Source organism: Molothrus aeneus, chromosome 4 (assembly GCF_037042795.1).
Source record: "Molothrus aeneus isolate 106 chromosome 4, BPBGC_Maene_1.0, whole genome shotgun sequence".
In the NCBI taxonomy this organism is placed as follows: domain Eukaryota; kingdom Metazoa; phylum Chordata; class Aves; order Passeriformes; family Icteridae; genus Molothrus; species Molothrus aeneus.
The window spans coordinates 64,653,274-64,669,557 of NC_089649.1; the positions used below are offsets into that span (position 1 = coordinate 64,653,274).

Consider the following 16,284-nt stretch of genomic DNA (forward strand, 5'->3'; position numbering starts at 1 on the left):
GCTTTCTCCAGTGAGCACATCCAAAACCCAGAACAAGCTAGGACACTGTAAATACTGTACCTCATCTTTCAGGGCCATGTTTTCGCCGCCGCCGTTCAGCTCGCTGTGGATTCCGTTCATGTTGGCTACAACCTCTGCATCGTCGTAATTATTCAGTGGGTAGATATCAGCAAATTTTGCTGATAATGGTGCAACATCATCATCATCACTACCACTGAGGGGAAAAGAGGCTTAGATAAATCCCAGTGCTCAGTTATAGTGAAAACAGCTAGAATATCAAGATGAAATAAAGTTGAGGGCATCCCTTGTATGAATGTTCCAGTTAGGAGTCAATGGATGGTCTTCCAAGTTGTTCAACTGAATTTACTTTTTCAACCAAGTAAAAATCAAACAATCTGCCACATCATCCTACTCAATGTAGCAGTCACATGCCTGAATGACAGACTTAATTGAAAATAAGATTCTCTGCTGCTTTTGGGTAAAATATTTTTCAAACACTCTTTTCTGACCAAGAATCTAGGGAATTAATAATTCCAGGATACTGATGACCTTCAATTTGATGAAAAAAGCTTTATGCCAATGTCTTCCTTCATACAAATTGCTAAATGGAAAAACCCACAATATGAAATTTAAGTTTTTCCACGTTAAATGTCACACCAGTAAAAAGGGAACACTAAACACATCACAGCAGCTCTTAAGTTTCTCAATAGCCATTAGTTTGTAGACAACCCCACATCTGCATGCTTTTCAAAATTAGCTCTAAAATACTTAGTGGAATTTTTTTGCCTAACAGATAGATAGTAAAAGGACATGCACATTTAATTACTCACTCCAGGGAAGTGTTGCAAAGATCAGTTAGTTTCATGTTGCTACAATAATCCAGAGCTCTTGTAAGAGCTCTTAAACTGTGCACTTTTATCTTGTTGCATTCCATAAAAAACTCAGCCAAAATTTAATTACATGATGGCACCATTAGGCATATTTCAAATGTGCAATGAAGAAACAAAACACAGCAGATAGTATGAGACATAAAATGGCACTTCCCCAAAGAGCAGTGGTGTTTCCCTAAAAATAGGCTTCTTACAGTAAATAATACTTGGATTCAACTGAACTAGCTTCTGAAGAGACAAAGTGAACAATTTTTGACATTTCAGCACCAAAATTAGTGAGAGTTTATAGAAATGGCAAAGTACACATTTAAGAACATGTAGCTCTTTTCAAGTGCTCCCTGAATAGGTACAGAAACTACAGCTCTGTAATGGAATACTAAACCATTGGTGGTAGTAGATAAATGCTTAGAGAAAACAGAACTTAGTCACTGACAGTGACCAGAAACATCCCACACATCTGCACTGTCCTTGTTCATCACAGTGCATGAGCATGGAATACTGTGGAAAATTCCCCTGACTGCACCTACAGCAGGTATTTCATTATTTCAGTGTTCCCACCATGCAAGTAACTGAAGTTGGGGTTTTTAAGTATTTCTTTGGAACAGCACATAACAGAGGAGACTCCTGGTTAGCTGTAGCCATATTGAGTACAAAAGCCAGCCCACCAGGCAGCCTGAACTCTTTGAAATCACAAAGGGGTAGAAGTCCACCATTAGACTCATGTCTCAAATCTCATAAAGACTTGGATTGGAGTGTAAGAAATCGAGTGGCAGATACTTCTGATAGGGACAAAACTTTTTGATGCAAGCCATACTAACACAGGTTCAACAATCCAAAAAGCCATGTAATAAAGGCTTTTTTTGGAACCAAAGTGATTCATGTGAAATGATGATCCTTCAAAGAAAGGAATGCCAGTTACCTTGCTCAGTTTAGGAAAATCTGACATTTTAAGACAATGCTCTAAAGCACTCAAAATCTGATGTCCCTGTAATTGCAAAGCAGGAAAGCACACACTACAAAAACTTTTAGCGATACTGGTATTCAGTATCTTCACAAATTTTCAGAAATTTGACAGCATCTATTTTAATATATATTATGTTTGCACAACATACAGCTGGAGTTGTGGCCAGCTGAATACAGTACCATTATTAAATAATTTTCTGAGACAAAACTAGCATTACATAATGATAGCCTGCCAATGTCATTTGCCTGCTTAAGTTCAATTCACTATAAAAATTTGAAACAGAAAAAGCAACTTACAAAGTTGGTGCAGAACCATTATCTGCGAGGATGAGTCTGGGATGTTGCTGAATTGTGATAGGTGAGCTGGAACCAGATCCTGAACTTGCTGAAGACATACTGGGTGGGCGGATCTCAGATAAATAATCCGGGGCAGAATCAATTTGTAGTGGTAACTGGTTAATGTGGATATCATCCGTTATGGGAGAATCCATGATGCCACACGTTAAAATGTGTGAAAGGCTGCAGTCATCGCAAGTACATCTGCTCAGAAATTAAATCACAGATTTTTATAATCTTGTTTAACTAGCATTTATTTAAAGTAACCACATTCTTTGTTCCAATAATGTATTTCTTTATTTCTTTTTTCCTTGAACAGAAAAGTAATGATTTATTATGATTTCATACTAAAAACATCAGCTCACCTTCTTCTATAATTACAGTTGGGACAGTCAGGCATGCTCAAACGTGATGACAGCATGTGTCTCATTGTGTCTGTGAAGTTGTTCTCCCCAGATAGTGCTTTCTTGTTATTGAGCTGAAGTAAATGGTAAAAGTAGTGTTTTAGTAGTGCAAGTCTTCCCGTTAAAAACTCAATGGCACATAACGACAAGTTACATAACCAAAAAGGGTTCTTTGGGCAAAATTATTTAAAAGCAAAATAATTCAGAATAATTCCACGAAGGTAGTGTTTTAAACACAAAAAGGAAGTTCAAAGTTACAAATGACAAACAGCTGGCATCAATATCCTTCAAATAAAGTCTGTCTCCGCTGTGAAATAGGAAAGTGGACAAGTCTGTCTCCCTAACTCATTCATATGTACATCTTGCACTGTATTTCTGCTGATGCATTCTGAACTTGAGCAGCTTATGTCTTGTTTCATGATATGCACAAAAGGACACTGCTGACAAATGGGGAAAGCAAACTGACCCTTAACTTCTAAATTAAAAAAATTTAGGACTAATTTGTAACCTACAATGGTATGGAGTCAAGAGTAGCTGCCCAAAACAGGACTTGACTGCATTAGTAAAAAATTACAATCCAAATAATCTCCACCTGGCAGAGGCCTAATCCTGAAAGCACCTAATTTCATTAGATACCTACAAGCCTTAGGTTAAACAAGGATGTGCCTAAGCTCCCCCTTCTATAGATACCCAGACCTGATCCTTACCTAAGCAGCCATGGTCTTACAGCTCACTTAAGGCCAATTAGGATCAAGGAAAAAGAGGATTCTTCCTCAAGTCCTCTGAGGAGACCTGTATACCAGATGTTCTGAATACATGGTTAACACAGGCTTATGTTCCTTATAGGAAAAAGTACTTACTGATGACTGCTTTGAGACATTGCCAATTTAAGCTTAAACTTAAGTTTATTAAAATGTACTATCATACTCTCTCTGGCTCATGACTAGCGTTTCTTTCTGCATACTGGTACAGGAACAGAGAGGTTCTCCATCCAAAGTTGACTCTAGCCGAAGCCCACTGTACTCTTATGGAAAGCATGATGCACACTTGAACACTTCTAGGCTGCAGAAGAGAGTACTGAGTCTTAAACAGCAGTTTAAGAATAAGGTAGAAACTTCTACTGGCCCCTCTCTGCTTATAGCTTAAAAAAAGGAACACAGTTCTGCTCAGCCTTTTCCCCAAAAAACAACTGCAGGAGCTATCTCTGGAGTCTCAACAGGTGGAATCACCTGCCCTGACACTGAGGCTCACGCTCCTGCACACACACAGGTATTTGTTAAATTCTTGAGCACAGTATTCCCTACCATGTACATCAAGACAGCTCCACACTCAATGTATTGGCTGTTTTGGACCCCACTCTAAGGCAACAAAAATTCCACTTTTTTTTCATACAGCTATTTTAAACACCTGGCTTTCAGTCCTAAGACCACAGTGTTTATGTTTTACTTTGCAGTAACTAGATTACAGACTTTTACCTGCTCTTCTTGGATCTCACTTCTCTGTATTTTAACTGAGCAAATTTCATGCCTGGCATAGTTGCAGAATTAGATTGCAGAGAACTAGTACAACATACTACACTCATGTTTGCATCTTACAAATACATGTGCAGCATTAGTATAACTTAGAAGGGTATGGAAAAAAAATCCTACCTGCTCTTCAATAAAACGCCTCTGTTTAAAAAATTCCCAGTCTTCCTTTAGCATGCGTTGTTTTGTTTTCATTGCCATCTAAAACAGAATTTGAGGAAAACTCATTGATTTAACAATAGAAAACCTACTTTGCTGTCAATTGGCCTGTTTCATTAAACCTAGCATATCTATACTATTCTCCAAGTACTCACACACTTAGTCAATATGAAATGTCTTTTATTTGCTAATAATTTGAGTCACTTAAAAGATTTTATATTTATTTACACAATTTTTCACTTGTATTTTCCACTTGGATTTTTCCAGTCTTACTCCTTATGTTAATATTTCCTTTCATTACATAGTTTCATAATATTTTTGATAAACAGTGATTGCTATTAAATACTCAACATCTCAGATTGATTGCAATCCATTAAAATCTAGAGATACTGGATTTACAGCAAGGCCCCAGTGCAGGATCAAGTGTAAACCCTGAAGTACCACATGTGGAACTAATCAGCCAAAGAGTCAAAGAATCAAAAGTAGTGACCTAGACTAACACTATTTAATCATCAAAGTTTTTCATGCCCCTTGATTTATCTAAGGCTGGAAAAATACTTGATAATTTCTTGTCTCTCAAATCATATCAACATAAATGAACATAAGAGTCTGTAACTTTTTGTACACAAATGCTATTTTTCTGATTTAGTAAATAAATTGACTCTGAGGGAACACAAAAGCTTTCATGAACTCTAACACAACAAAATGCAAGAACAAAACTCCTCCTGTCATACCTTACAATATTCTAATATCATTACTTCATCAGTGAGGAAAAACAACTACCTGGGTTATCTTTTATAGATATTTTTAAAAATTTACCTAAATAATAATTATCATCATCAAAATCTATCACCTTATAGAATATAAGAGATTGCTTCATAAAATAGGTTAGTGAGCCAAAGACCACTGAGTTACACCACTAGCAACTTTCTTTTTATCTTCAAAAGCATGCCTCCAGAAATTTATACTTGATAAAAAGTTTAAAGTCCCACTAGTAAGCTAAGTATATTATTGCTATTATTATTTACTTAGGAAGATAAAATTTTAAGCTGGGGATCTGAAGCAGTATTAAGTGGAAAAAATCTGCCTAATTGATTTCTGAAACTATCAGCATCATATTTTAATTACCACTGTGGATTTGGATTTCCTTTACTCCAGTGAGATAACGCTACCACCAAAAAATTAGTTTACCACATCTACATGTGTTTATAAAAAATAAGAAAAAAAAGGACACCTGTGAAATATTCTTAAACTACTCATACCATTTCTCAGACACACTAAAAGGTACTGCAGAGCCTGCAGCAAGCAACATCAGAAACTCCATCCTGGATGAACTATCAGCCCCTGAGAACCCTTGAGCTATATTTAAGGCCAGCAGTTCTCACTGGTTTGGGTGCCCTGACACCTGAACCCTCACCATCAAAGTCAGCCACCTGCCTTCACTACACTTTGTAAGAGAAGACTTTTAATGCCAGAGAACGACATTTAAAACAGCCAGTGCATTAACTGGGAGCTGCCTACTCAAGCCTGCCAAGAAACTGTCACAGCAAACAGCACAGGGTAAGGCCTGGTACCTGAGCATTAATGGGAACAGGAGCTGACATTTGAGTTTTCCTACTTCTACCTTTGCAGCCTTGCCAATACTCCATGTCTACAAGTATCTTAAGTTATTGATTCCATAAATAATAGAAATCCACTTCTCTCCCTCCTTTCTTTTCCCCAGTGAATATTTATTTCACCAGAGCAAAGCAGCTGCAATACAAACCACATGAATCATGCCCAAGAACTCTGCTAGGAAGTGAGAGATAAATTCAAATGCCATCAGAAGAAAAAATTTACACTTCAGTCTTGCACATCTGGACTGAATGTATTATTAACACTGCCCAATGGAGAAGAGAGGGTCACTACCACCCTCTTCCTTCCTCCCTACTTATTTGAGGCTAAAAAGTATTTGAGCTCCATCAGACAAGCAAGACAGACAGGTGAATAACTATTCTTCCATTCTGAAATGAATGAAAAAATATGGCCAGCAGCCTGGTCAGAACAGAAACATAACATTAAATCATCTGTGGAAACCCCTGATGCCCAGACACATATCACAGGATGCTTGTTTCTTCCAAATTTTAAAGTCTGCACCAAATGTAAATCGCACATTTGATCTTCCCAAATTTCATGTGTGAATCTATTTTCCTAGACTATCTCACTAGAAATAACAAAAAAAATTCCTCCTATCACAAACTCTCAGCACACAAAAATAATGATTGCTTCAATTATCTATACAGCCATCATAAAGACAAAAAACAATTTATGCCCATATCATTTTGTCTATTAAGTGGACCAGGACTTGAAAAAAAAAAATCACACATTAATATAGAGAGACAAATAAGAAGCTCTGCCTGGGCAAAAGCATTTCAGTTAAAAAAATAAAATTATAATTAAAAAAGGAAATAAGAAAAGAAAATCCTTTGGCATGAAGCACATATAGCCATTACTTGTTGAAATAACCCAGGACCTCCTAGGTAAATGTAGTCTAAGTTTGGTAAGGAAATCAGAATCTGGATGTAGAGGCTGTATACACTTAAAACACTCCTTTACTCAAGATACTCCAAAGATTTTCCTCAGATTTAGCATATGATTAATACAGGCACTGATACACTGATACAGATGATTCCTTATTCTAAACTTTATCACAGCCTACAGACATGGCCCACAAGTGTATTAAGTTATGTCTGTGCATTACACAGCTATCTTACACAGTCTTAAACAATTAATATTTGTATTACTTTCAAGAGCTATTCTCTTTTTTTTTACCAAGAAGTAACATAACATACTATAGTGGAGGGTCCATCAATTATCTTTGCTGATGGGCTGCTTTGGGTATAGTTCCACAATACATAAGTGAGAACCATTCTTAAATCTCCTTTCCTTTTTAACTTTTCAAACACTATCAAGAAGTCCTCAATATTTTGTTGAGCCAAGAAGCAAGCAACTAATGAACATGCATTCACTATTAAGTGAATGATCCCAGTTTCTGTAGCAGCTGGGCTTTCTGATTTCTACTTTGCTGACAAAAATATCACTGCAAATTCAGGTGTGATGGTTATGCTGAATAATGTATTTTTGATCAAGAGAGTATAACCACAGGTTAGCACCAACACAGGGTTTAAGGCCTGACTGTGAAAATGCTTTTTCCTTCAAATAAATACCAATATAAATATGACTATTTTCTTTAAAATTTGAGGATTTAAGTTTTACAATTGTTTTTCCTACAGACCCCCACATCATTGCAGGTACTTTTGGTCATTAGGAAATAAGTCATCACTGGGAGAAGAGTGCCTGTCTGCACAGGGTACAGGCTTCACTGAGCAAATTTAAAAAATGCTACAAGACAGGACTTGTGGCAGCTGCATGGTCACTTGATAAAAAGAAATACAGAAAAGTCAGTTAAGAGCTAATCAAGTGGTTCAGGACAACAGTCAGAAACCAAATATGAATGTGACTCTACAGAAATGCCATTTAAAAAGATAGCTGAATGATGGCAGTGAAGTGGGCTCCTTTCTAACTAGAGAGGCAATATCAGACAGCCATGGCACCCTGACATCATGGGAAAGATGACTTCTAATAGCATAAAATGTGAGGAGGACATTTTACTGAGCTGCAGTCAAATGTTTAGATGCACAAAAGCAGCCAGACCAAGAGAAAACTTTTTAACTCAAAGCTCACAGATGCAGTCCCCAAATATAGAGTGAACTCTAAAAATAAAATTAGTTATATCCTGTCTCCATCAATAAGGCACTGGAATTAATGGTAAAAGTTCACTTAAATCTTCAGCACAGGGAACAACTTCTGAAGGACATTTACAGTGTATCATAAGACTAAAGTATGTTTGTCATCTATAGAAGCAACACAGTATTACTGAATCTCAAATTAGTTCTCCATATTTTTACTCCTCATAAAACTTCAAAATAGAAGGAAATTTCTATAGAATTCTCTATCTTCAGTTGTATTTCCAAGACATCTTTTCTTCTAGAACACTTAGGACTGAATTAAGCAGATATTCACTCTTTTCCTGAGGTGTTTTTAAAAAATTAATTTTTTTTGAGCATGAGGCAAAAGCCACAGGAGAAATTTTTGAAGAATATAAACAACCACTTGCAAAATAAACAGCTATTTTCCTGAAAATTAAGCTCTCAGCAATGTAGGAGTCAGCACAATAACATGATTATTCTCTGAAATAAAGCACAAATTCAGAATAAGCTATCAGATCATATACTTGATTAAAGGACTGCTTCAGAGGTCTCAAATATTTATGCCTTAAGACAAACTGGAGTTTCCATTTTGACAACTGTACAATGATCATCATGACACTATGAAACATGCAGTAATTTTTAAAATCTACCTCTTCCTCTGCATTTCATTTAATGCACTTATTATTTTGAAAGCTTAGGGGGTTTTGTGGAATGGGTATTTTTATTTCCTGTGGCTCATTTACTGGCTAAGATATTTATGAAATGCTCAAAGACCATCTCTAAACAAGAACACAACAGTCTGCTTCAACAATTTGAATATGTCATTGTACAATCACCACTAAGTATTTTAAGTTCATGCTTTTCTATTGTGAATGACTAACATGAATGAAAAAAGTTACATTTTGTTGCTTCAAAGTCCTAGATAAAAATACCCAAGAAATTATTCTTTGCTGAAGGCACAGTCCTGCATGGGCTGCTCCCTACATAACCTTGAGGCTGTTTGCATGACTCTTACCTGTTCATCAACATAATCATCTATTCTTTTCTGGCATTCAAGCCATGCTTCAGCAACTTGGCCCATTTCCTGTTCCAGCTGATGATACCTTTGTAGCAAGGTACTGTACATATCTTCACTACAGGAATCGTGGGTTGTTCCAAGCCTGAAAGTTCAAACAGCACTTGTTACACAAGAGACATTTCACTGAAGAATCACACTTAAGATCTGCCAGCCAAAAGGAGTGTTGTGAAAATGTGATTGTTGACACACCTAGGCCCACAGAGCTGCTTCTATCCCAAAAATTGAGTATTTTTAGTAGTTTTTCAAAAAATATCCAAACTCTGCTTATTCCAATCTTCTGTAACCAACAATAGCAAGAATGTGGGAAGTGCCACATTGCTAGAGCCTCTTTCCCATGAGCAAGCAGATGACAAATCTATTTATTCAAATTTGGTTGCTTGATATATTTATCCTTCCAAATTCTATGGGCTAAATATACATGTTGACTATCCACTGCAGAGCTACATAATAAAAATAAAGCCAGAAGCTTGTTAGGCAGAACTCTCATGACCAATCTAAAAAGAATACCAGACGAGTTGGAGTTCCAGGTGGGAAATGTGCTGTAGAATGAAGCAAGTGAGATACAAGCAGTTATCTACTATCACTTGAGCAGCATGGAATTCACAACATGGGGATGCCACTCACTGCTGACTGTGTCTGTGAGGGGGCCCCAGAAATAGGAGACACACTTACCTCCCTTCCTACTGCTGCATTTTGCACAGCATAATGTCTCTTAAGCAAATATGCCAACTCCCAATACACTGACTTGACAAACAATAAAAGAAAAAATTCTACTCAATAACATGTGTTTAAACCACATTGAATTGTAATGACCTGTCAAGTGACATAAATAAACTGAAGCTTTACAACATTTTTCTACTCAGTAATTAAGGAGAAGCTGTGTGATAATTAATTAGTCACAGAGGTTGTGTAGCAATCAAAGCCAGTAGCAAAAAAACCAAAATTGAAGCAACACAAAATGTGACATTTAAGCCCAGTTCCAGCATTTCAGGGAGGTTACAGATTTTCATTGCAATAGGATGTCAATCCAACCTCAGAACCACATAGTGTGGCTGTCACCTGGCAAAGAGCTAACCCCTTAACTTGGCAATTAAGCATAATGAAGAGCTGAGCAAACAGACAACTCAGTAAGCACCAAGTTACAGCTGATAGTGTGAATTTGCCAATAAACTCAAATTTGTTTTGCTGTTTTTGCCTAGAACCTGCAACACAACCACTTACGAAGGGTGCACAAGCAACTCTGCACATTAAAAGTTGGGCTGTCCATGGGTTGAAGAGTACAAAAAGAAGTTTCAGTGGATACAGTGCCTTCATGCTACAACACTTCCTTACTATTAGTACAAACACTGTCAACTCCTGTTACTACACCACAATTTACTACTTTTTTTAGAACCTTTGTTTCTAGTATTATGTAATTATGTGAAAATCAGATCCCTACTATATAAAAATCAGTAATTTGTCTCATAACTGCTCCTGACTAGTACTCTTCTTTCACACAGTAGTTGTACATTAAATACTCCTTAAAATATGCTCAAGTTAAAAGCAAAAGAACTCAATAGAATTTGTACTAGCCATGCAACAGCATTTACACTTTAATTTTTTATTGTGACTCTGAGCAAAGGTAACACGATCCTAGTAAATACATTTTCACCCCCAAGGCAAGTATAAAGTAACAATTTAGTTAACACTTCAGTCCTCTTAACAGAGGTGCAATAAGTTCCTCAACTGCAGTAAAAACAAAGGTAATGAAAAGGATAACACATATATAAAATTTAACAAGAATTGCTCACTTTAAAGTAACTGACACTTCCAAGCCATACCTGTTGACAAACTGTATGCCTACATATTTTGATGAGGAACACAATTTTTTTGGACAATGGCACTTACCCTCACCACTGTCCCATCCCATGCTGGCAAAGCAAAGGGAACAGAAAAGCCCCAGATATTGGTCACTTCATTGGTCACCATCTCAATAAAGCAGTGTGCTGAATTCAGAGGGCCTGTCAGAGGCTGCATGTAGTCAGAAGCATCTTAACCCAATCAATATTATTTAACCTCTAAGAACCCCTTCATATTGACACCCTCATCAGGAAGTACTACCCACTCACCTATGAAAGAACTGGCTTTCCTCAAGCACTCATTAAGAAAATACATCCTTATGAGATGCTGTGTCTGACCTAGAAGCCCTGCTGAATAATTAACTCTTGCCAAGCCATGGATAGCCCTTACAGCTGGTCTGCAGACTGTGCAGCTGAGCTGCCTCCTAAACTAGCCACAGATGTAGCCAAACAAGACACAACACATGAAGACACATGAAGACCCTGGTAGTTTACCCCAGCAGATGTCCCCTGTCAGCTGTGCAATACTGACACAGCTGTATTGTGTCAGCTAAGCAAACTCCATCCCCACAAGGCTGCTGTTTAAACCTCCCTATGTGAACACCTTTTCTAGTCTGACATCTGATAAGTATCCTAGGAACTAACCACAGAACACCTTTTTGAAAAAGCCAGAGATATACCAAAAAATTTAGTGATTTAAGCAAAGGATGAAAGAAAGGATGAACACCCAGAAGCTAAGCGACGCTGAGATGTCAAAAAGCCATTTCAATTTCTCTTTAGGAAGAGAAAATAATGAGGCCAATGCTCTTTGTAAAGAAACTCTGGCAATACTTTCTCTACTGCACATAAGTGATTCTCTGTTCACCAAATGTCCAGAGGACAAGGCTGATCCCTGCTTTTCCATGGGAGGCTTCTGTGATGGAACATTTCCTTCCATTGGAAATGAGTGGAGAAGAAACATATCCTTCCCAGAGAAATCTAATTCTGTCAACTTCAAGACACAGAGAACTCAACAATAAAATCCTGAGAGACCATGAACAAAAACAAAATCTATGTTTATCAAAGAAAAACAAGACATACACTAAAAAACCCAGAAATGGGAAGCTTGTGCTGAACCTTTCCTGTCAAAAAATTATTCATGTCAACCAAACTAGGCAAAACCATAAGTTCAAGGGTGTTTCACATAAACTACCTAGAAAACACAAATGCACTGGAAAACAAAGTCCTGCAGGAAGAGATTCTGATTTCATCCTACCTGTAAGCTTTGAGGATGGCTGTCACCACAGTGACAGCAGGAACACAACTTCTGACTTAAAGTCAGTTGCTCCTTCTTTAATTGCAGTATCACAGAACAAGTACAGGAAACGAAAAATGCTTTTGTTAACAAATAACCATAAAGTTCACTAAGGGCATTCTCAGCTCTGCAGATAAAGGCAATATAACTACTTTTATATGGTCAGGATTGCTGGAGTAAAGAGATACAGAGAGACCTTGTCAAAAAGCATGGACATGATGAAGGATAGTCACAGAAAAAGAAGCCACAGATCACTGGAAAAATACACAACATGCTGCTGAACACAGCAACAAAATCAGCTGTTGGGGCAGGGAGATAAAGGCTTTCAATATCAACCCAGTTCCATCTAAACAAATCAGGTAACTTATGAGGGACATTAGACTTCTTGCTGAGCCTAGCAACAATTCAGTTTTTTTGTCTCTTCTTTTTTCCTTTCTGGTATCTACTAGCAAAAGGAGGACTCAAAAGAAAGTTTTTGATTCACTGTGTGCAACATCCTTGTAGCAGAATTAGTCAAACTGCTCTTGCACCATGGAAAATTACCCAAGACAGTACCTTTAAACTACATGTACACAGATCAAAAATGTGTCTTCACAATTTCAATCACAAACAAGACTGAGAGGTCAACATGAACCATCCATGACTGTATGTTAAAAATGTTCAGACTTAGGGTAAAGAAAATTTCTATTAATACCTCTTTCCTAGAAAACCTAAACACTTTGGCAGTACACAAATTACAATCAGAGCAACCCTACTAAGAAAATACACAATGTAATGCCTCAGGAGCTTTAAAGCATGAGACCTACAAGCATACAGCAAGGGGGTTTCTCCAGTGAGAAGATGCTTAAAACTCCAAATTCAGTTCTGTGCACTATGGGAAGCAGAAGGTAATGAGGCTTTAATTTGCTTATAGAGCTGTAGAAACAGCAGCAATGCCTGATAACTGAAAACAGTACTATTCAGTCATACCATCAGTATTTACACAGGATGCTGTCATTTTACTGGGTAACTTACAACTAAGCAAATTAGGGTTGTAATTCTTCTGACAAGCAAGTTATGACAGCAGCCTGTTCAATCAACAACACTCTTTTCAAGAGAGATCCACAAAGATTTTTACCAATTCAGTTGTAGCAGCATATTTTTTTAATGCTGTGGTTGCAAACATGGGTTTTCATCTCTTCTTAAAATCACAAAACAAAAGTTAAACTCTACCTTAGCTGTGACACCAGCATTGGCAAGCTATTCTGCAGGAGTGGCTCAGAAAATACCAAATTTTCAAACAGATGCTTGTTGTGCAATTCCCATGTCACCTGAAATTTCTTCAAATGTTCATTTTCCTATAACGATAAAACAACCAGAAATAAACCAGGGTTAAGGAAAAAAAAATCAGAATTCTGTATAAGGCAAGAATTTTTTAAAAAAATCTAATTTCCAACCTACAGACTGTATGAACTAGGTCAGATCTTATGTAGTTTTAAAACCCAAACCCTCAGAACTGAAACAATTTTTAATGACTTAAATAACCATAGCATCATTCCTTCTAAATTGTCATGATTTTAAGAAAAAAATACTTAAAAAAAATCAGTCTACATTATCCCTTTCATTTCTGCACCAAAAGATGCATTTTATTATCTGAACCTGTAATTCTCAGGTTTTCTTGTCAAACAATTGTCTATTTATGATTTATTTTGCAATTTTTTGAACTTATCTATTATAAGACACATATACAATGTCAACCTATAATCTTCATTCAAAACTGACATAAAATGAAATAAACAGTTCTCCTCGACTACAGCTTAAAGAATGAAGTTCTCTAAACAGAAGAGACCAACAGCTTATTTCTCTGGTAAGCAGAACATTTTTGTATTTGAGGTTATTTAACACATAATTCTATGTAATTTCAATATGTAAACCTTAGAACTATTATCATTAAAACACAAGAATTCAAAACACGTATAATATACATTTCAAGGCAGCAAGTTTTCCTACATATAGCCAGCAGTATGCAGGTTTTCTATACCAGGACTCAACCACAGAGCAGAATAAAATGCAAGCATTCTGGCTCTCAGATCAGCAAGTGGGCCTTAAGTACTACAACCCCAAGCACCCAGAAACACCTTTATACCCTGGAATTTTAAAGTTTTGTTAACAACACTGGGTTAAAAAATAAACCAACCAAACATATTTATATCAGACCTGAAGACAAGACTATCAGCATTAAAAAAAAAAACCCAAACAATTAAGTTCAAAGTATTATCTTAATAATAATAACCACTTTTAAGGGTGGGTAGTAGGTTTTTTTGAGTTGCAGAAGACATGTGTACTTTTTCATTTTGAGTATTATGTTTTCAAAATATTTTAAATTTCTATAAAATGCTAATAATTTCTCAAGGTTCACTGAGGTTGATTTCTTAAGCAATTTCCATATTATGCTGTGAACCAAGCAATAAACACTTATCTACAAACTCTTGTGTACCAGTTTGTGCAGATTGTGGTATTTCTCACAAAGAAACATCAGGCAAGTTTTTCTCTAGTCTGTATGCTGTGTACTTGTGGGCCCTTCTGTACTGACCAGAGTCTTTCCAAATTGCTGTCAGTATAATCTGTCATTCTCTGCATTGGTGGGGCACAAAGCTTTAGTTCCTGCTATTGAAGTCAGATGGATGCCTTTGAAAGGAAGGACAACTATTCATAATTTCATTGAGAAATCAGCTTCTCACAGGTGGAGGCTCAAGGCAGATAATGCCTTTATACAGTAAACTACATGCAAAGCTTTCATCCTTAAAAGGAAGGCAGCAATAAGTTTAGAGATCTTGGCTGCCTGTTATGTATTTTAGCTGAAAAGATTCCTTTTTCCATAGTGTACTGGTATCTTGAGAGGAAACATCCATGTACACTGAAAAAACTAGTGACCCTACTACCTGTACTGCAAGCTGTGACATACTACTCAATTTAACAAATAGGTTATTTAATAAAGCTAAGAAATGTATGACAGAGACAGTATCCTACATTCTCACATTTCAGTTTCTCAAGGCCACAGCTTAGTAGAAAGATGTTTTCAGTACTGACTGGGCTGCAGAAGGAAAAAGACAAAAAAATCTAGCATATTTTCTGTTTTCTTATGCTTCATTCTTTAAAAGAGGAGAAGAATTTTATTTTACTTTTAATTTTGTCAGGAAAGGGGTTGTTCAAGCATGTTCTGTTTTCTCATGACTATGATTTCAATCTCCCATACCTATGGTTTTCATAACTACTAGTTCACAGTAATTGCCAGGAAAAAGGTATACAGGAGTTATTTTCTGATCAGCTGTGTAATTCTGGCATTAAAGCGTTCATTATTGGCAGATCCACTTTGAGAAAGCTGAGGTGCACTGCAAACCATTTGCTTTACAGCTGAACCAGCTGCAATGCAAACCAATCTCAAGAGCCACCTTCTCCCAAGCACCTTGTTAGAAACTTAGTGACTGTTAAAAGCAGCCAATAAACAGGATATAGCAGTGACCTCATGTCTGTATCTAAGTGATAAAGCTGAGAAAGATAATAAAGACAACAGCAAATACAGAGCATAGACAACAAAAAAACCCCATCAGATATGCTCAAGTTTCTTAGAAGAAACATCTTCGTGCTTTGCCAATTGAATTTTATTGACAGCCCTACTTCAGTAATGAAACTCTGCTTCCTCTCCACTTTATATCCTCACCTGAGGCCACCACAGTGTATGTCCCATCTGTTTTTTCCTCTCTTTACCCATCCAGACAGTCAATTTCACCTAACCGGCAATAAAATCCAAATTCCCCATTTTTGCCACCTTTTTTTTTAATCCTTGCACAAAGCTTACACAAGAAAAGGGATGGGCAAGATGATGACATTAACAAAGGATGCACAAGAAAGGATTAACAACAAAACAGGATTAATAACCTTCTAAGACCTTAAACAAATAGAATTACAAAATTTGCTTATGGTATTAGTCACCTGATGGACAGTTACTCAAGAAGAAATTTTTAAGGCTACTGCCTATTTTATAGCCAAAAATGTAATCCTAAATCT

General features: G+C 36.7%; 1 protein-coding gene across 2 annotated transcripts in view; it reads right to left on the minus strand.

The window, feature by feature from the left end:
• Positions 1-16,284, minus strand: part of FAM193A (family with sequence similarity 193 member A) — a 76,903-nt gene that overhangs the window by 20,617 nt on the left and 40,002 nt on the right. The window contains exons 5-11 of one of the 2 annotated variants that reach the window (XM_066549220.1): positions 13,450-13,574; positions 9,043-9,187; positions 4,243-4,320; positions 2,953-3,033; positions 2,555-2,667; positions 2,151-2,393; positions 61-214 (exon numbers count right to left, since the gene is read on the minus strand). In XM_066549220.1, the coding sequence (XP_066405317.1) occupies positions 61-214; positions 2,151-2,393; positions 2,555-2,667; positions 2,953-3,033; positions 4,243-4,320; positions 9,043-9,187; positions 13,450-13,574 (939 nt within the window). The remainder of the gene's footprint in view (positions 1-60; positions 215-2,150; positions 2,394-2,554; positions 2,668-2,952; positions 3,034-4,242; positions 4,321-9,042; positions 9,188-13,449; positions 13,575-16,284) is intronic. The other variant, XM_066549219.1, reaches the window with a different exon arrangement.